General features: G+C 38.3%; 1 protein-coding gene and 1 non-coding gene across 6 annotated transcripts in view; both read right to left on the reverse strand.

Annotated features, from left to right (window-relative positions):
- Larp1b (La ribonucleoprotein 1B) overlaps positions 1-22,412 on the reverse strand; it is a 110,162-nt gene that overhangs the window by 58,426 nt on the left and 29,324 nt on the right. For 4 of the 5 annotated variants that reach the window (XM_027391921.2, XM_027391922.2, XM_027391920.2 and 1 more), the window contains exons 10-11: positions 16,609-16,781; positions 5,056-5,431 (exon numbers count right to left, since the gene is read on the reverse strand). In XM_027391921.2, coding sequence (XP_027247722.1) covers positions 5,056-5,431; positions 16,609-16,781 — 549 coding nt within the window. The remainder of the gene's footprint in view (positions 1-5,055; positions 5,432-16,608; positions 16,782-22,412) is intronic. The other variant, XM_027391928.2, reaches the window with a different exon arrangement.
- On the reverse strand, positions 2,407-2,568 carry LOC113833023. Its single transcript, XR_003480570.1, has one exon. It is a non-coding gene; the product is annotated as a U1 spliceosomal RNA (small nuclear RNA).

Here is a 22,412-nt window from a genome sequence, read left to right on the forward strand (position 1 = left end):
TAAACCTTCTCCCAGTGAGGTGCATCCACAGCCTAAATTTGTTCTTTGTAAAGGCTGTTTTGACTATTCTGAATTATTTAAATTTTTTAAATTTTTACATGAATTTCTAATCATTAATTGTTGTGCATCCATCTGGATGCTGATGGAGATTGTGCTAATCTAATGGTACAATTTTTCCTGTCCAACTCTGCTTTTGTTTCTTCAGTGTTTTAGATGTAAATAGCTGGTTGTACTTACATAAACTCTAACAATCTACTTACTTCAGCTACCTAAATGTTTGTGTTAAACAAACCACCCCAGGGTGGTTTCTTTTCCCTGTTCTCTGACACCCTGTATTTCAAGTTTGTAGTTTGCTAGTGGTTTTGTTGTTGTTGTTTTGTGTTTTTTTAGTAAATAGTTTTATAGTAAAATCGACTTAATATTAGATTACAGAAGTGATTTGAAACAAGAGAAAATGGTATATACTACAAAAAAGAAAACAAAACAAAAATCTTTTGCATCTTTGCAATCTGCAATCATGTTGCTTCTGATTCCCAATCTGGAGATATGCAGTCTTCATGTTTCTACTGCATCTAGTTTGCTGCTAATTGACTTCTATGCTTATTCTTAGAATTTCTTTTCTTTCTATTTTATTTTTCTTTGAAATCTCAAAGAGATCTGCCCGACTCTGCTTCCCAAGTGCTAGGATTGTGTGCCACCACATTCTGCCCTAGAGTAAGTTTTCATTTCCTTAAGTATAATAAACATAGGTAAACTACATCAATTATTTTAAGGTTTGGTCTTCTTGTATCATAGTTTTGTTCATTCTCTTGTGTGGCAATTCATTTGGTTTATTAACTTTGTGCTACTATTTCCTTATAAAATAATATTGAGTAAATACCTTGTGTTCCAGGAATAAAGTTGATTCAAACTGATCTAAATTTGCTTATAGTAGGCCCTGTGAAATTGATAGGATCAGGTTAACTTTTCAAAACGTATTTAATAATTTTTATGTGATTTATTTGTCTTTGTATATATGTACATGTTATGCACATGCATGAGGAAGCTCTCCACCTTATTTTTTACCTAAGATTTATTTACTTTTATTTTGTGCATATGAGTGTTTTGACTGCATCTGTATCGTAAATAGGCCAGCCAAAGAAACTCACTTTGGCCCTGATACCAGAGCCAGCTCTGCCCCTGACCAACTGAAACACTAAACCAACCAATCCCTGAGTAGGACACCAACCAATCCCTGAGCCCCTTGACTCTGAACCCAGAGCCAGTGAAATAAACACTTTATTCCTGAACCCAAAACCAAAAAAAAAAAAAAAATCCTGACTATGAAAACAGTGCCAAAAAAACACACTTTGTCCCTAAAATTAGAGCCAGTGAAAGAAATATACCCTGGTCCTAAAATTAGAGCCAAAAGGCAAAAAAAAAGGACCCCTGAAAGAAACAGTTTGCTCAGAAATCAGAGCCATCTCTGTCCCTGACCAACTAAACTAACCAATCTTTGTGCAGGAAATCTAACCAATTCCTGAGCAGAAAAACTCCCTGGGAAAATTCTGCCCCTAAGAAGCCCTATATAAACCCCTCTGTCTGTTCAGCCACTGGTTATTCTTTCCCACCCTGGCAGAGGCAGCCACTCTCCTGGACAACTCCTTCCCAAACAAATCTTTCTCAAAGAGTCTTGGTTGAAGATCTTCATTTACTAGTGCAGAATAGAAGAACTTGCTGGAACATTCCCTTTGTAGCAGAAAAGTAACAACTTTTTGCAGGAGCCGGAGGAGATTGCTACATTTCTGCAGGGACTTCCCCCAAAGAACTAAGAAGCGATTAGTTCTGCTAGGACGTTCCGCTTAGGGAAACTGAGCAGAGTGCAGCTGCAACTGCTCTGAGAAGAGGATTGCTATATCCTGCAGGAGACCATACCCCACTGCACCCCACTTCAGCTAGCCCGGCTTCCAGACAAGTCAGGATACCTCTCTCTCCAGGGCTGAACTGTTCCATTGTGGCTCCAGCTTCCAGAGCTAGCCTGTCTTCCAGGTAAGTCAGGACACCTTTGCTGCCCCAAAGCTGTAACAATCACACTAGCTAACATTTTGGTGCTCACATTTCCTTACAGCATGTATGAATGTTCACCATGTGTGCTTGGAACCCAAAGGGACAAGAATTGGGTTTTTGGAACTGAACCTATGTTCTTTGAAAGAGCAGCAGGTACTTTTAACTGCTGAGTCATCTCTATAGCCCCCAATCACTATACTTGGGCTTCAGGAATACACCTCTAGTGTAATTTTTTTTCCTTCTCTATTCTGTTTAAAACAACCAGTAAAATGTTCTGTTCCCTAGGGGAGGAAGTAAAAAGGCAAATTAAGTTTTTTCACTGAGAAACTATTTAGCTTTTTTTTTTTTTTTTTTTTAATTTAGGGGAGAGCATGCATACACTCCCCCACAACAACTTACACAGTAGAGTTTACTGAATTTTTGAGAACTTTCAGGGGTCAGCATATTTCAAATATAGTAGATGAGCCTTGATCTAGGAAACCTACATTCTTGACCATGGTCTCTTCCCTGCCAGGAAAGTATAGAATGTATTCTTTAAAGGCAATCATTTGATGATGAATGGACTCACTCATTAGAATCCCCAACTTTGGTGTCTGTCTTTTTTCCTGTTTTGGGTAGCTTCTGCAAGGTTGAACTCACCACCACCAATAAAATTCCACAAACAAGCTCCACCATCTCACTTTTCTAATCACTCACCTTGCAGACCTTTGGAGATTTTAAGATTTTTCATTTCACCATCTGTCATGTTCATGTGGCTATTTCACTGGTCTTTAGCAATAAAGATATGTGAGCCTATCCCTGCCACACCAGTTCAACACAGCTTCTGAAATCACCAATTCTTCATTAAAACTGTAGTATCATCTTGGCAGGCTCTGCACTCCTACTCAATCAACCATGGAGTTTCTGACACGCCTGAATCTTCTCTCTTATCCATCAAGGCTCGGATGTAGTTCTCATTTTCTTATTTCCTGTGCTACCAATTTAACTAAGCCTACCATTCTCCATCTCTTAGATAGAAAGCCTGTCTATTTTCTGTCCTATGGACCACATCGATCTTTTAAAAATAAAAATAGGTCAAGATCATGATGGAGAAATCTATGGAGACAGCTGAACCAAGTTTGTGGAAACTCATGAACTCTAGACCTACAACTATGGAGATTCCATATGTGGGAGACAGTTGTGAAGCTTGGACTATCAGAGGGGCCCCTGGCAGTAGGACTAAGATATAAATCTGGTACACCAGCTAGCTCATTTCCCATGGTGGGATGCCATGCTCAGTCTTAATACATGGAAGAGACTATGTTGACTCCTCATGGGACCCTTTACCCCAGTGAGGAGAAGTGGACTGATGGTGGGCAAGGGGGTGGGAGGGAGAACTGTAGTTGGAATGTAAAATGAAATCAAAAGTTTAAAAAAATGGAATAAATAAATAGAAATAGGATCATGTCACAGTGTATCTGTAAACCTGCACTTGAACTTTAAATTCCACACTATTTAACATGGTCTACAAATTCTATTCTAATCTGACTGTGTCTACACAAACATAATTACCTTCTTATACAGATATGGGCAAACTGGTATCTCACATTTGTCAGTTGTTCTTTTTCAGATCACTGATACTTCATTGACTCCTCTTCCTGGAATACTGTTTCCTGCTTTTTTGCACATTTCATTCTTACCTTTTCTGATTTCATCCTAACTTGACTCTTTTCAGAGGCCCATTCTGACTATCTAACCTGACATCAATATATTTATTCTTTTAGAACCAAGGACAGTGATTTCATCATGGAAATAGCCTCAATCATGCTAACGATCTACCACTGAGCCATACCCTCTTCTATTTTGATGCAGGGTCTTGTGAAATTGATCAGGCTACCCTTGAATTTGTTCTACTCCTACTGGCTTCTCCAAGAAACTGGGATTATACAGGCCTGTGTCCCAAGACCCAGCAATTAGTAGAATATATTTATATTTCTGCTACAAAAGTGATTTCAGATAGACATCACCTCTAGAAGCAAGCATCAGAAATAAAATTAACAGTGTGGGCAAGATGGCTCAGCAAGTAAGGGTGCTCGCTGTCAGGCCTGAGGACCTGAGTTCCATCCCCAGAACCTACATGGAAGGAAAAAAAAATCAACCTCCACACTTGCATTGAGATATGAGTGAATTTGTTCACATTTGTTCACACACACACACACACACACACACACACACACACACACACACACAGACACACACACACGAATGTGTTTTTATGAATAAAAACATTCTATCTAAACTTCATAAAAGCATACTTCCTTTCCCACAGTAGCAGGACAGGCAAAAAATGTCCAGGCTTCAAGGCATTTGACATGATACAGCTGAGGCAGTTTCTCTAAAAAGGCAGTGGCTAAAAGCAGTAGTGGAAATTCTAAGGAGATCACATCTCTTGTTCACAAGCCTGTGATAAGCAGTCCCCTCTGTTCAAACATTTGCTGGCAGCTTTTCTTTCTACAGCAGTTTCATTTCTAAGATCGCTCTCCTATGAGAGGTAACTCACCCTCACTGTTCCATCACTCACTGACATGTTTAACTTTTGAAGCCTCTCTGAAAAGTTTAACAGAAGAAAAAGACCCTGTTACATGCCTACAATTTAAAGACATTTGAAGGCCAGACAGCCATTCTGGTTCTTTCTTCTGCCTTAGCTTAACAATTAGGTAGAGGCCAGAATCTGTGGTAAAAGGGCAAGAGAATGGAACAAGCATATCCAGCAGGCCTGTCCATGCAACTTTTTTATTCCTTCATCAGAAATTATATTTTTCCACAAGTTTTAGTCATTAAATAATATTTTTTGATGATGATAGTATTATTATATCATCACTTAAAATTGTTCCTCAGTTTGTGACTATCAAATATATTTCTAAGAATTTTCAAATAGGGTATAATTTATTTATACTTGAGCATTTATGAAATTAACAAAACAAGCAATACCATACAATCAAAGCAAACTATCAGCAGAAAGATGCTCACCAGAAATCGTTACCTTTATGGCTGTGCGCAGGTTTTCACCTTCTGTCCATAGGTCCTGTTCATAGTAATACAGGCCATCATTAATCACTTCAGCAAGTTCTGATGTAATGTTTGCTGGTGATGTATGGGTGCCTGTTCGATCTCCTCCAGGGTGCTTTCTCATATAAGGTGGTGTCTGAGTTACAATCAAAATCTTGTTTAAATCTTGGTCATCAATTTCATAATCTGAATCATTATCAGACCAATCATTAAATGTCTTTTTCCTTCTGTCTGTCTGTTCCATCTCTTCATCAAACAAAAACTCACGTTCTTCTCGTTCTGGTTCTTCCAGAAAGGCTAGTTGACTTGATGTCTCTTCAAGTACAGACATTGATTTCTAAAGAAACAAAGTAGTTTTAAACATATACATACACATATCCGTGTATATATGTATACATGTACACATAATACATATACTTACACATGTATGCATGTATTTTTAAAAACTTTTTTCCTACATAAAAACTTAATAATTTTTTCTCTTAGGACAAACGTTGTATAAGAGTAGGCAAATTCTAATAGAAAGCTAAGCAGTATCATTCTGGCTTGACTGGAGAAAAACACAAGGTTGAATAAAAGGATTGATATAGACTCCCTAGATTTGGAGTGGCCCTAGATCATCTAAATCATGAGAAAGCAAGGCCTAGATATTAGAATTACTTCCTCTGAATTCAGAGAAACAAAGAATCAAAGTCTTTTAGGTTTAGAGTTAACAAGCTCTTCATGCCTGAGCCCTTGTATCTGACAATGCATGTATATATCTATATGCACAATGTGTGTGCCTGGCACCCACAGGTCAATTCTTCTGCTATCTGTATCTCCTGTGCAGCTGTTTTAATATATCTGCTTTAATGCTAAAATGTATACTCTGTACCTTGTGTTCAGATAAAGTAGCTATGGTTGGCACAACACACCCAAGTTTAGGGCTCTAGAGATCCTGCTGGCAGTGTCTAACATCTAGCCTAGCCTAAATCTTAGCACACCAAACACTTCTGCTTTGCTGCCACATGCCACTCTCTGATCCAATTTCATCTTCCAGTTCATGTTAATTCCATATGTCTAAAACAAAGCAATCCCTTTCTTTCAGATTCCTTAGTCATGTAGATCTATAGTCATTAAGTGACAATGTGAGACAGACAGTATTCTAGGAAAGCTGTCTACATGTGAATATATTTTATAAAATGCAGAACATGTGTGTCATATATATGTCTGATATATGCATATTTGTGTACACATGCATGTTTTGATTACCAATTGTTCTCCATCTTATTTTTGTTTTAATGATTACTAGTTCTTGAATTGTTTATGAGTGCTTTTCCTGCCTTTATATATGTATATACTATCTGTGTGCAGTGCCCGCATAGGCCAGAAAAGGGTATCATATCCCCTGGAACTATAGTTACAGATGATTATGAGCTACTATGTGGGTTCTGGATGTCAAACACAGGTCCTCTGCAAGAGTAGACAGTGTTAACTGTTGAGCCGTGGCTCCAGACCCCCCACTTCATTTTTTGAGATAGAGTTTCTCATTTAACCTAGAGGTTGAGGTTCTGGGTAGAGTGATCCTCCTGTTTCCATCTCCCAAGAACTAGGGTCATGGGTATACAACACCATGCCTTGCCTAACTTGTTTATTTATATATACCTTGTTTATTTAATGGGTGCCTTGCCTGAAGTACCCAAAGGACAAAAGAGGGCATCAGATCCCCTGGACTAGAGTTGAAGATAATTATGATTTGCTATGTGGGTGCTGGGAGTCAAACCTGTGTTCTCCTGGAAGAGCAAGTGTTCTTAGCCACTGAACCATCTCTCCATTTTGATTTTAGGGTCGGCCCTTGCTACATGGTCAGTCTGGGGGCAGAGTGGACTACATGAGATCCTGTCCCAAATAGTCTAGGGGTAGAGTTCATTGTTGGTTCGATATTCAGCAATGAGAAAACAAGAAAACTCGGGTCCAGCAAGATCATGCCTAACTTTTTACATGGTTCTAGAGATCCAAATCTGGAGAAGCAAGTACTTTATCAATGGAACCTTCTCCTTAGCCTAGCCTGAGAGAATACCCGAGAACTCCCACACCTATACAGTGACTCTCAACCATTTGTTAACTCCAGTTACAGAAGATACAATGCCCTTTTCTGGCCTTGGTAGGCACTGAATACATGTGGTGCATAAAGGTAGGCTATGAACCCATACACCTAAAAAAATAAGTAATAGCAGGTGGTAGTGATAGCACATACTTTTAATCTCAACACTCAGGATCTCCCAGTTTAAGGCCAGCCTGGTTCACAGAGCAAGTTTCAGGACAGCCAAAGCTATACAAAGAAATCCTGTCTAAGAAATAATAGAAAGAAGGAAGGAAGGAAGGGAGGGAGGGAGGTGGGAGGGAGGGCCAAATATATTTTTAAAGACTATATGTAGATAATATGGGGGGAGCCTAAGGGATCAAACACCAAACTATTAAAAATGGTAAACTCTGGATAAAACCTCTCCCCTTCCCCCAACACATAGGGTATCTCTGAGTAACATCCCTCGTTGTCCTTGAAATTGGAGATCTACCTGCCTTTGCCTCCAGAGGACTGATATTAAAGGCATGTGCACCCACCACCTGGCAAAACATTTTTCTTTTTTTTCTTTCTTTCTTTCTTATTTTTTCTCAGAGAAAGGGTTTCTCTGTGGCTTCTTTGGAGGCTGTACTGGAACTAGGTCTTGTAAACCAGACACAGAGGCGTGCCTTCCTCTACCTCCTGAGGACTGGGATTAAAGGCATGCTCCAAACCACCAGGCAACCTTTCACTTTTTTTTTCCATTTTTTATTTAAATTAGAAACAAGATTGTTTTACATGTCAATCCCAGGTCCCTCTCCCTTCCCTCCTCCCCTGTCCGCCATTAACACCCTACCTGTCCCATATCCATTCTGCTCCCCAGGGAGGGTGAGGCCTTCCATGGGGGGGGGTTCTTCAAAATCTATCATATCCTTTGCAATAGGGCCTAGGCCCACCCCCATGTGTCTAGGATGAGGGAGTATCCCTCTATGTAGCATGGGCTCCAAAAGTCCATTCCTATGCTAGGGATAAGTACTGATCTACTACAAGTGGCCCCATAGATTTCCCAGGCCTCCTCACTGACACCCACATTCATGGGGTCTGGATCAGTTCCATGCTGGTTTCCCAGCTATCAGTCTGGGGACGATAAGCTCCCCCTTGTTTGGGTAAGCTGTTTCTTTGGGTTTCACCAGCCTGGTCTTGACCTTTTTGCTCATCACTCCTCCCTCTCTGCAACTGGATTCCAGTTCAGTTCAGTGTTTAGCTATGGGTGTCTGCTTCTACTTCCACCAGCTGCTGGATGAAGGCTCTAGGATGGCATATAAGTTAGTCGTCTATCTCATTATCAGGGGAAGGCATTTAAGGTAGCCTCTCCTCTGTTGCTTAGATTGTTAGTTGGTGCCATCCTTGTAGATTCTTGACATTTCCCTAGTGCCTGATTTCTCTTTAAACCTATAATGGCCCCCTCTGTTATGGTATGTCTTATCTTGTTCTCCTCTATTCTTTCCCTGCTCCCTCATTCATATCCTCCTCACTCCTCTTCTCCCCTTTTCATTCTCCTAGCTCCCTCTCCCCTACTCCCATGATCACAATTTGCTCAGGAGATCTTGTCCCTTTCCCCTTCTCTGGGGGACCATGTATGTCTCTCTTAGGGTCATCCTTGTTTCCTAGCTTTTCTGGCAGTGTGATTGTAGGCTGGTAATCCTTTATGTCTAAAATCCACATATGAGTGAGTACATATCATGTTTGTCTTTTTGTGACTGGGTTACCTCGCTCAGAATGGTTTCTTCTAGTTCCATCCATTTGCTTGCAAATTTCAAGATTCCATTGTCGTCCACCCCCACTGAGTAGTACTCCATTATGTAAATATACTGCATTTTCTCTGTCCATTCTTCTGTTGAAGGGCATCTAGATTGCTTCCAGGTTCTGGCTATTACAAATAATACTGCTATGAACATAGTTTGAACGGATGTCCTTGTATGAATGTGCTTCTTTTGAATTATATGCCTAGGAGTGGAATTGCTGGATCTTGTGGTAGGCTGATTCTCATTTTCCTGAGGAATCGCCATACTGATTTCAAAAATGGCTGTACAAGTTGGCACTCCCACCAGTAGTGGAGGAGTGCTCCCCTTTCTCCACAACCTCTCAGCATAAACTGTCATTGGTGTTTTTTATTTTAGCCATTCTGACAGGAGTAAGATGGTATCTCAGAGTTGTTTTGATTTGCATTTCCCTGATGGGTAAGGATGTTGAGAACTTTATGTGTTTTTCAGCCATTTTATATTCCTCTACTGAGAATTCTATTTAGTTCTGTACCCCACTTTTTAATTGGATTATTTGGTATTTTGGAAACTAGCTTCTTGAGTTCTTTGTAAATTTCAGCCCAATGTCAGATGTGGGAATGGTGAAGATCTTTTCCCATTCTGTGGGCTTTCCCATTCTTGTTTTGTCTTGCTGTGTCCTTTGCCTTTCAGAAGCTTCTAAGTTTCAGGAGGTCCCATTTATTATCAACCTCAGTGTCTGTGCTACTGGTGTAATGTTCAGGAAGCCGTCTCTTGTACCAATTAGTGCAAGGATACTTCCCACTTTCTCTTCCAATAGGTTCAGTGTTGCTGGATTTATGTTGAGGTCTTTGATCCATTTGGACTTAAGTTTTGTGCATGGTGATAGATATGGATCTTCTAAATGCCAGCGTCCATTTATGTCAGCACCATTAGTTGAAGATGCTTTCTTTATTCCATTGTATCAGGTGTTTGTAGGTATGTGGGTTAATATCAGGGTTTTCAATTCGATTCCATTGGTCTACCTGTATGTTTTTGTGCCAATACCAAGCTGTTTTCAGGAGTATGGCTCTATTCTATAATAGATCTTGAAGACAGGAATGGTGATGCCTCCGGAAGTTCCTTTATTGTACAGGGTTGTTTTGCCTATCCTGGGTCTTTTGCTTCTCCATATAAGGTTGAATATTGTTCTTTCAAAATCTGTGAAGAATTGTGCTGGGATTTTGATGGGATTGCATTGAATCTGTAGATTGCTTTTGGCAAGATTGCCATTTTTACTATGTTGATCCTACCTATCAAAGAGCATGATAGATCTTTTCATTTTCTGGTATCTTCTTTAATTTCTTTCTTTAAAGACTCAAAGTTCTTGCTATACAGGTTTTTCATTTGTTTGGTTAGTGTTACCCCAAGATATTTTGTTGTTTGTGGCAATTGTAAAGGGTGATGTTTCTCTGATTTCTTTCTCAGCCCATTTATTGTCTATATATAGTAGGGCTACTGATTTTTTTATTTGAGTTAATCTTGCACCCTGCCACTTTACTGAAGGTGTTTATCAGCTGTAGGAGCTCCCTGGTAGAGTTTTTTGGGTCACTTATATACACTATCATATCATCTGCAAATAGTCCAAGTTTGACTTCTTCCTTTCCAATTTGTATCCCTTGATCTCCTTTTGTTTTCTTATTGCTCTAGCTAGAACTTCAAGTACAATATTGAATAGGTATGGAAAAAAGTGGACAGCCTTGTCTTGTTTCTGATTTTAGAGGAATTGTGTTGAGTTTCTCTCCATTTAGTTTGATGTTGGCTGTTGGTTTACTGTATATTGTTTTTAGTATTTTCAGGTATGTTCCTGTTATCCCTGATCTCTCCAGGACCTTTATCATAAAGGGGTGTTGGATTTTGTCAAAGGCTTTTTTAGCATCTAGTGAGATGATCATGTGGTTTGTTTATATGGTGCATTACATTGATAGATTTCCTTATGTTGAACTAACCCTGCATTCGGGGATGAAGCCCTACTTGATCATGGTGGATGATTTTTCTGATACATTCTTTTTTATTGAGTATTTTTGCATCAGTGTTCATGAGGGATATTGGTATGTAGTTGTCTTTCTTAGTTGTGTCTTGTTGTGGCTTGGGTACCAAGACAATTGTAGCCTCATAAAAAGAGTTTGGCAATGAACCTTCAGCTTCTATTATGTAGAACAATTTGAGGAGTATTGGTATTAGCTCTTCTTTAAATTTCTGGTAGAATTCTGCACTGAAGTCATCTGGCCCTGTACTTTTTTTGGTTGGGAGACTTTTGATGACTGCTTCTATTTCCTTAGGGGGTTATAGGTCTGTTTAACTTGCTCATCTGTTCTTGATTCAATTTTGGTAAGTGATATCTGCCCAGAAAATTGTCCATTTCCTTTAAATTTTCCAATTTTGTGGAGTACAGGTTTACAAAGTATGACCTGAAGATTCTCTGGATTTCCTCAGTGTCAGTTGTTATGTCCCCCTTTTCATTTTTGATTTTTATTAATTTGCATGGTCTCTCTCTGCCTTTTGGTTAGTTTGGATAAAGGTTTGTCTATCTTGTTGATCTTCTCAAAGAACCAACTCTTTGTTACATTGATTCTTTGAATTGTTTTCTTTGTTTTGACTTTATTGATTTCTGCCCTCAGTTTGATTATTTCCTTGCATCTACTACTCTGTGGTGAGTTTGCTTCCATTTGTTATAGAGCTTTCAGCTGTGATGTCAACTCTCTGGTGTGACTATTCTCTAGTTCCTTCATGTGAGTACTTAGTGCTAATGAACTTTCCTCTTAGTATGGCTTTCAAAGTGTCCCATAAGTTTGGGCATGTTGTGTCTTCATTGTCATTGAATTCTAGGAATTCTTTAATTTTTTTATTTCTTCCTTGACCCAGGAATGGTGCAAATTTGTGTTTTTCAATTTCCATGACTTGGTAGGTTTTCTGCAATTTGTGTTGTTGAATTCTAACTTTAAAGCATGGTGGTCTGATAAGACATGGGTTTATTCCAATTTTTTTGTACTTTTTGAGGTTTGCTATGTTGCCAAGTGTGTGGTCAATTTTAGATAAGGTTCCATGTGGTGTTGATCTTTTGTGTTTGGATGGAATGTCCTATAGATGTCTGTTAATCCCAATTGGGTCAGTCAGAACCTCTGTTGGTTTCTTTGTCTAGTTGTTAAGTTTCTGTCTGGTGGCCCTGTATAGGGGTGAGAACTGGGTGATGAAGTCTCCCACTATAACTGTGTGAGGTTTTATGTGTGATTTAAGTTTTAGTAATGTTTCTTTTATGAATGTGTGTGCCTTTGTATTTGGAACACAAGAGGTTCAGAATTGAGACTTCATCTTGATGGATTTTTCCTGTGATGAGTATGAAATGCCCTTCTTCATCTCTTTTGATTTATTTTAGTTCGAAGTCTAATTTGTTAAATATTAGGATTGCTACACCAGCTTGTTTCTTGGGTCCATTTGATTGGAATACCTTGAGGTGTGTTTCTTGTATGCAGCAGAATGATAGATTCTGTCTTTGCATCTATTCTGTCATGCTGTGTCTTTTAATAGGAGTTAAGACCATTAATATTGATTGAAATTAAGGACCATTGAGTGTTTATTCTTGTTTGTTTTTGATTGGTTGTTGTTGGTGGTGGTATTGTGTGTGGATTTACCCTGCTTTTTCTTTTGGCTTTTGGTAAAGTGGAATTATCTATTGGCTATATTTTTGTGAGTGTAATTAACTTCCTTAGGTTGGAGTTTCCCTTCCAGTACTTTCTGTAGGGCTGAATTAGTGGCTATGTATTGTTTAAGTTTGGTTTTGTCATGGAATATCTTGTTTTCTCCATCTATAGTGATTGAAAGCTTTGATGGGTACAGTAGTCTGGGCTGGCATCGGTGGTCTCTTAGTGTTTGTAGAATATCTATCCAGGACCTTCTGGCTTTCAGAGTTTCCATGGAGAAGTCAGGTGTTATTCTGATAGGTTTGCCTTTATATGTTACTTGGTCTTTTTCCCTTGCTGCTCTTAATATTTTTTCTTTATTCTGCACGTTTGGTGTTTTAATTATCACGTGACGAGGGGACTTTTTTCGTGGTCCACTCTATTTGGTGTTCTGTAGGCTTGTACTTTCATTGGCATGTCTTTCTTTAGGTTGGGAAAGTTTTCTTCTATGATTTTGTTAAATATGTTTTCTGCACCTTTGAGTTGTGTTTCTTCACCTTCTTCTTAGGTTTGGCCTTTTCACAGTGTCCCATATTTTCTGGATATTTTGTGTTAGGGATTTGTTGGACTTAAGATTCTATTTCTCCTAGTGTATCTTCAATGCCTAAGATTCTCTCTTTCATCTCCTGTATTCTGTTGGTCATGCTTGCATCTATAGTTCCTGATCGTTTACCTGTCTTTTCTAATTCTAGCATTCCCTCAGACTTTTTTTTTTTTTTTCCTCTATCTGGGCTTTCAAACCTTGCACTGTTTGAATTGTTTCTTGCAAGTTTTAGTTTGTCTTTTCTTCCATTTCTTTAAAGGATTTTCTCATTTCCTCTTTTAGGGTCTCTATCATCTGCATGAAGTTGTTTTTAAAGTCGTTCTCTTCTGCTTCATCTGTGTTAGGATGTTGAGGTCTTGCTGATATTGTCTCTTCCTTTCCTGGTGTGTACAGGTCCAAGGTTGTCTTCCAGTGTATGCAAGAGGCTCCAAAACTCTGATGGGTCTCCATGGTGGGTGTAGGCAGGTCTAAGTCACTCCCTCTCCAGGTGGGTGGGCACAGGACTAGTCAGCAGACTTGTGGTTGCTTGGTCCTCAGGGACCGAGTTGATCTGCCTGCAGAAGCCAGGACAGGCAGAAGTTGTACCCAAGGCAGGGGCCGAAGCTCTCCTCTCTGCCCTAAGTGGGGGCAGGAGTAGCTCTCCACTCAGCCCTGAGTGATCTCAGCGGACTCAGGGTTGCTTGGTCATTAGGGGCCTGCCTCAACCTTTCACTTTTGAACTTTATATTTCAAATGCATTTTTTTCAACTTGTAAGGAACGATTAAAAGTTTTTGGGTTGAGACTAAAAAGAAGGCTCAAGCTAGGCATTGGTGGTGCATGCCTTTAATCCCAGCATTTGGGAGGCAGAGGCAGGCAGATCTCTGTGAGTTCAAGACCAGCCTGGTCTACAAGAGCTAATTCCAGGACAGCCTCCAAAAGCCACAGAGAAACCCTGTCTCGAAAAACAAAAAAAAAAAAAATAAAAAAAGTAAAAAATTAAAAGAAGGCTCAGCAGGAAATGGAACTTGCCTCCTAGTCTGATGATTTGAGTTGAATCCTACAAGCCATATCGTGGAGAACTGACCTCCTTTCTCAAATTGTCTTCTGACCTCCATACCCACGCCCTCCCCTCATTAATGGAAGCTAAATAAATAAAGAAAAGAAAAATTTAAAGAACAGATTTAAAAAGAGATTTGGGGTTGAAGATGATCTGACTACATGCTTATGTTCATTCATAAATAATTATTAGGTCAGAAAATATGAAAGCATATAGTCCATGTGATTACACTGATGAGACAGACACAAGAAGATGTAGCCACCCAGAACCAGCTAGTATTATAGCAAAGAAAACAGAAGGCACTGCTCTCACCAGGATCCTAGAAAGCTTTCAGATGGAAGGCACAAAGAGCAGGGAGCAATCAAAGCAAGTGTTTGGAAAACCACCTAATCCAGCCCTTTAGTAGAGAAGTTTTTATAACATCTGTTTTCAACTAGTCGAAGCAGGGGCAGAAAGACAAAATATAATTTCATCAGAAAATGAGAGAAACTAATTGTACCTCTCTGAGAAAAATACTCCTTATTTTTGTAATGGCTGAGATCCAAAGTCAGCATGCCTGTTCTCTGCCAAGGTGTAGGACAGAAGTCCAAACCTGTGGAAACTTTCATTTAATCAAAAGTGTGGGTTGTATCTGACATTCAACAAAATTGCCCAAGGGTGAACAGACTGTACTCACAGCCACAAGAAAAAGTCTACAATTTACTAATACTGTTAAGTACCAGTCAGAGGAATACTGACTACTGATATTATCTGACACTCTACATGTACAGACACACAAAAATGGATTTTTATGTTCTTCATGACTATCAATTTTAAGAAGAACTAAAATCTCAAATACTACTGAAAAGTAGATGTTGAAATGTAGACATTTTAGACATAAAAGGGGCTATCAAATTGAGTAAAATATAGTTCCATCATCATGCCTTAGTGTAGGAATACCATACCCCACAGGTACCCAGGAAGTTTTTGAGACCATAGAGATGACTTGAGTTTCCCCAAAGCAATTTGGAGTACAAATTTTGAAATGTGGTGATTTTCTGACATTTAAATACACCGTGTCTAATTGTTTGGGGGGCTGGGATATAGCTCAGTGGCAGAGCACTTGACTAGCATACCTGAGGTTCTGAATTGTACTGTAGTATTAGAACAAAAAAAAAAAAAAGAAAAGGAAGTTACCTTTTATTAAGGTTTCTTAAACTCAACACTATTGACATTGGACTTGGTAATACTTTAGAACATGTGGGGCCCTCAGGGCACTGTGGGTCAGCAGCAATACTCCTGACTTTCACTAGATACAGCAGAACCCTCCCAGTTACAACAAAAAAGTGTTTTTGTGATATGGACAGACAGATGTACAATGAAGAGTCTTTGAAATCCCATCTTCCTCTCTGTACCTCTGGTTTCTAGGAGAAGGAACCTTGTTTATGAGCCTTTGACATCCCAGCATTCTCTTCTTACACAGCTCAGCTCCATAGTTTTGGTTACCTTTCCTTATAGAGCTTATCTTCAACATTTGAGCATCCAAATAGCACTTATTCTAAACTTTGACAAGCTTTTTATTTTGCAGCAAATGTATATTCACAAAGTTGTAAGAAACAGTAGATCTTACTCATCCCTCACCCACTAGTCCATAAAAACATTGCAACTATCTCAAGACAAATTACCCACATAAGCCAACAATTTTACTTAGGTTTTCCAACTTCCACTTGTACTAACTAGTTATTTGGTTAAAACATTTTATAGTAAGTTATGCATCAGTCACCAGTCAACAATGCAAGGCAGTTTCCTCTGGAAGCTTTTTTTTTTTTTTTTTTTTTTTAAACAGAGCAAAGCTCTGCTTTATTTTATTGAGATGTATTTCTTTATTATATATACAGTGTTCTGTCTGCATGTTTACCTACAGGCCAGAAGAGGGCACAAGATCTCATTATAAATGGTTGTGAGCCACCATGTAGTTGCTGGGAATTGAACTCAGGACCTCTTGAAGAGCACCCAATACCCTTAACCACTATGCCCTCCTTCCAGCACTTCCTCTGGCGCATTATAACCATCTGATACTTTCTCGTGCACCAAGAAATCTATTTTTTTTTTTGCTTCTTTTTTTCTGAAGCCTGCAATGTGCTTTAATAGCCTTACAAATGATGATATAACTTCAAAATCTGGACATTTTTCATAAATAAAAAGACCAAGACAAAGCATTCTCAAATTATGTTAAAAATGAAAGATAATCTTTAAAAAGAGAAAATATAATTCACTTTTCATAAAAGTAACCCAAGTTTCTCTTGATGGCCACAATTCCAATTTTTATAAAACCTTGAAAAAAAATCTATGTATGACAAACAGAAAAACTCATTATGCTCAAGGCAAAATTTCATTTGGTTTGTAAACTTACCTTTAATATCACCAAGGATGGACGATGCCTCTCTTTCACATCTATCCATGGTTCTAAGTCCAAATCAGGTAAGCTGGTAGACAAACCTCTAGACATCACTCGGATAGTACTTGTTTCTGTATGTTTCTTTGGGCTCAGTGGACTTCCAATTCTTGGAGAGTTTGGGGCAGACTCTAAAATTTTAAATCAGTTCTGTAATTAAAATACTGGTTCTTCTTACCTATAAACTGCATTTCTTTTTGCCTTAATATGGATTTTCCTGCACAAAAACATGGTAGTCAATTCCAAAACCTTTCCATGATTTTCAAATATGAAAGCCTTGCAAAATTTACTCTGAATATTCAAAAGAAAAGCCACTGAATGAAGGAATGTCACCAGCACTTATACAGATCATTATATTCATTACTGCTTCAAAAGTATCAGTGAGTCACCAATTAAAAGCCTGCATATTGAACTATGGAATGTTAACTGCTATTAAGCCACAGGTAGTCTAAACACACATGATATTCAAGGCAAAATTATTATGACAGATTGACAAATATCCAAACTACAGTAGCCATTACACCTATGCCCATATTTCCTGCATGAAAGACAGTGTGCCCACTTACTTCATACTGCAAAACACTGTCATCCCTGTAAATCTGTGTAGCTCTAGCAACAACATTTAAAACCTTCAGAATTTAAAGGGCTTTTCTTAGGATGGAGAAATGGCTCAATGGGCAAAAGCACTTGCTGTTATATTCAGATTTGGGTATCTGCATGGCCGCTCACAAAAATCTGTAACTTCAGTTTTAGGGTATCAGACTTGCTCTTCTGACTCCACAGGCATAAGTACAAACATTGTACACATGCATAAATGCAAGCAAATACATACAAAAAATATAAAGCTTTTTTTAAAAATTAAACCTTTCTTTATCTTACCTTGTCAGATATGTTTAAGCAAAATAAATATAAACTATTTTTACAATACCTAAACTGTTTCCTCTAAAAGTTTTAAAAGATTGGGTTTTTTTGTTGTTGTTATTGTTGTTGTTTTTTGTTTGTTTTATTTTTGTTTTTAGAGACAGTTTCTCTGTATCATCCTGGCTGTTCTAGAACTCATTCTGTAGACCAGGCTGGCCTACACCCAGGGATCTGCCTGCCTCTGCCTCCCAAGTGCTGAGATTAAAGGTGTGTACCACCACTGCTTGGCTCTATTTAAGTGTTTTAAGTTACAATTTCCTCCCCAGGTCATAAGATAACCTGTTTAAAACCTTGACTATATACAAAATTTATTTTTACAAGTGTGTATTTTAAAACTGTAAACATCATTACTTTCAAAATTAATTCATTAAAATCACTTCAAGGGTGAATGTTATATGAAAGCTGAAACTGATGAACAGTGAATCTTTTATTTACTAAACTAAAAGCACAAAGCAGGAGTATGTGTGATGAGATTGCAAGATTTAATTCCCTAAACATGCTAGAGGTGGATTTAGTATCTTCCCCTTTGACACACAGATGCAATCATCAAATCACTGTTATTTTTAAAGAAGCAGTTTGATTGAATAGAAAAGTCTTAAGAATATCCCAACCAATACAGCAGGTATGGGCATGCAAGCATGCGGATAATAGGAGGCTTTTGGATTTGATACCCAGAACCACAAGACCAACATTCTCCATAAACAGCACATTTACCACCAATTTACTCGTAAAACCAATAAAAATGAAACAAAAGGATGATACTCGGTCACACTGATAGAGGAATATAGGAAAAGAATAAAAAAAAAAAACCACTAACTCCAGAGAACTGTTTTTATAATACTCTGAAATATTTATAAAATGATCGAAGTTTTAAAAGAACAAAGAACCACTATCTTGTTAACTATGGGGATGACTTAGTTCCTTATACAGCTATCATTAAATTTAATTGAACTACATGTATTTAAGATCTACATGTCAGAACAGCAACTGGAGCCATAGTAGGAAAATCAAAACTAGTTATTAGGTTTATTTATATTGGGGGAGGGTGTGCCACTTGTGTATGAGTGCTTAAGGAGGCCAGAAGAGGGTGCTGGATCCCCTGGAGCTGGAATTGCTGTGAGCTGCCCTACATGAGTCTTCTGGCCACCTTCTCCAGCCCTTTGTTACACAAGGTTAGCCTTCTTATACCCACCTCCTCATGTCTTCTAAGCTTGAATTATGAATGTACCATGAAGTGCTCTATTATACTAAAACATTTGTGTGCTTAGAAATGGAAGGACAGTAAAACATTTGGCAAAGAAAAAAATAACACCATTAGAATGAAACTTTGAAGTTGTTCACTTTGTGCTTAAATTTACACAACATGTTTTCTGGGCCCTAGTCTTTTATTTTAAAATATTTTAAAGTACTTTTTTTTTATTTTTTTGAAACAGGGTTTCTCTCTGTAGCTTTGTAGACCAGGCTATAGCCTCAAACTCACAGAGATTTGCCTGCCTCTGCCTCTCTAGTACTGGTATTGAAGACCTACGCCACCACCATCCAGCTAAAGTACTTACTTTAAAAAAGCTAAAATCAAAAGTTCAAGTAAGATTTGAAGTTTCTGATTTTACTTTACATATATAAAATTATTCAGACACATAAGATCTTGGTAACAATTGTGAGACTATAGACAATTTACCTTTGCTGATTTTTTTATTAAATGAAAAGTCAGCCTGGCTCTCCAAATGTATGCTTTGATGTAGTGTGGAGTGATTTCAGTTCCAAGTAATGAGTATTTAAGAACCTCGACATAGAGCTTTTAAAAAAAGTCCCACAGCCTATTCAGTAGCCATTAGGCCCTTCCACACCTCAGAAGCTGACAGTATACCACACCCACAGCAAACCCTGCATTCCAGAAGTCATCTTACCAGTCTCATAATCAACCTTTTGTGGTGATTAAGATCTTCTGCTCAGTGGCAATGCCAACCCATGTTACACAATTCAACCTCCAAAGAGGAAGAAGTAGATATTTACATTTCTGTGATGAAAAGGATCAATTATGTTAAAATATTTTACCATACAAATGGCACAGAAAATACAATCAAGTTATTAAGATACTATAATTTGGGATTCAAGGGTATTAGATAATATCTTCACTCCTTTACTTCACCTAGTTACATAAGAACTATACTATGTAACTGGCTATACTATGTAGCTGTCTATACTTCCTACCTTATTTCTTCTCCAGTGTATACTTCTTTAAGCAGTCTACGAATAGACTAGCAAGGTCAGAATGTGAAGATTCAGAGGAAATGGTGATGGACAGAATTACTCCTATGAGCTAATGTGAGACAGCATGATTCTATCAACATCCCATATAATTATTTATTTATTTACCATCTATTTGCTCTTTGTACAATCTAAGAATCTGATATTAATGTGACATTTATATTGGCTTATTTGTATGAATATAAAAACATGTCAAAAGGTAAAATGTACAAAACTTATTTTATTCTTGCAATTTTATTAATAACGCATAAACGGTTAGTGGTAAGGTACTCCAACTTGATTGACCTATCTTAACTATCTTGTAGAAAAAAATATTTTGTATACTGGCCAACATTCCAAATTAATTGTTCATAAGCTGGCTAGAAATATCACTTTACCCCCAAGGTTACAGCTATCTTGTGGAAAAAAATATTTTCTGTATTTCCCAACTCCCCAACTAATTGTTCATACGCTAGTTAAAAAGGATTCCAAGTTTACACAACAAATCTTTCAGTTATTTGTTAAATCTTTAAGAATAGAAACATATCCTTTAAAAACATATCTTTAAAAACATATCCTAGTTATTACAGAGAGAAAAAATTATGGGTATAAAAGATCTGCAGAGATATAAAACCTTGGTGGTACAAAATGTGTGAAACTTTTAGACTGCACAGAGACTATTTCTGGGTAACAACAAGTAACAAATTCTATGCACTGTTTGCAATTATAATTAAAATACCTTTAAAAGAATTAATTAGGTCATATGGTGTTTAAAAGAAACAAAAGAAGTATTTTGGTTTCAAAGAGAAATATCTGAAATGATCCATCACTGTTCACTGAGAGGCAGAATATTTAGCAACCTTTCTTGTCACTACAACAAAACATCTGACAAGAAGCAACTTAAGGGAAGAAGGATTTATTTTGGCTCACAGTTTGAGGGGTAGAGTCCATGATGGCAGGGAAGGCATGGTGATGGGAACATGAGGTGGCTGGTCACACTGCATCTGCAGTCAGGAAGCACAGAGAGATGAACGCTGGTGCCCAGGCTAAGCACCCAGCTCATGTTTAGGATGGGTCTTCCCTCTTCAGTTAAGCCCCTCTGGAAATGCCCTCACAGACATATCCAGTCAAGCTGTCAATGAAGGTTCAGCATCACAAGTACACTCCTTGTTACCATCAATCTCAAACAAATCACTTAAACCAATACATTTCATCTCTGGCCCCCATAAACTCATAAAGCAAAATGAATTCAGTCTGACTTCAAAAGTCCCATAGTCTTAAACTGTCCCATCAGTGTTCAAGTGTCCAAAGTCTCTTCTGAGATGCAAGACAAACTCTTTAACTGTGAGTCTCTATAATTTCAGAAAACAAGTTATATACTTCCAATTTACAATGGCACAGAGTAAACATCCCATTCCAACAGAGGAATGAGGTACAGCAAGGTAAGATTGGGTCAAAAAAGACCTAATTCTGGCAGGCAAACACTAGACCTTGAAGCTCCATGTTGAGCATCTGGGGCTTGTAGTACTATCATCTGGACGCCAATGACCATGAGCAGCTCCACTTCTCCAATTTTGTCACTTGTAGCAATATAAAGCCTCTCTCATGAGATGTTCTATTCCTCCAGTTTTCCTTGGCAGACGTCCCACAATTCTGGAGTTTCCAACAGCCTGGAAGTCTACTTTGTAACTTGACCCTCACAGAATCTCCTTTGCCACACAGCGGCTTCCGGTATAAACCTCCATGACTCTGTAACTTGAATTTTACGTGCCTACTAAACTACCATGAAGTGAATGAAGCATCAAGTTCTATTGCCAGATTGAGGTGTTGTCTGGACTCCTAACACTGCTATGAGTGGCCGTTGTACAACTTGGCTACCAAACCTGGGAAACATTTCTCCTAGGAGTCTGTTTCCACAGCAGGGCACCCCATCAGCCACAGTCTCCATTTAGTCTCTCTTCTTTCAAATCAATTTCCATTTTCACAAGTTAGAGACTTCCACAGATTTTCCTTCAAGGCACAGTTCCTGTCTTAGTGAAGATTGTAAGATACCTCTTTTTGGCACTAACAATTACAAAAACTTTGTGTGCACTCTGCTTGCTGGTAACTTCAGATGGTGCACTCCTTTCTTCCCAAACTGCACATTTTCCAGTTATTCTGCTTTCTCCTGCTATAGATCTGAATAAGAGCCGTGAGTAGTAAACACACCTCAGCCTAAATGTAATGCTGTCTTAAAACTGCCTCTGCCAAACAAACTGCAAATCATTCTATGACTTACATTTTCAGGAATGGGCAGAATAATCTGATATCCTTCATCAGAAGAAAATACAAAAAGCCCTTAGCTCAGCTCCCCCCAAATTCCTTGCCTCTCTCTCTGAAAACCGCTTAGCACAATGGTCACTTTATACCTTTTCATTGAGCTATTTACAATACCCTAAGTTTTCTCTAGCCTACAGCTTAGAAGTCTTTCACATTCCACCTAAAAACCAGTTCCAAATGCCTACAAACCACATAGTCAGGACTGTCACAGTAACAGCTCTACTTCTTGGTACCAACCTTTTTATTAGCTACTTTTCTCATTGCTGTAACCAAAT

This window comes from Cricetulus griseus, assembly GCF_003668045.3.
Source record: "Cricetulus griseus strain 17A/GY chromosome 1 unlocalized genomic scaffold, alternate assembly CriGri-PICRH-1.0 chr1_0, whole genome shotgun sequence".
NCBI lineage: Eukaryota > Metazoa > Chordata > Mammalia > Rodentia > Cricetidae > Cricetulus > Cricetulus griseus.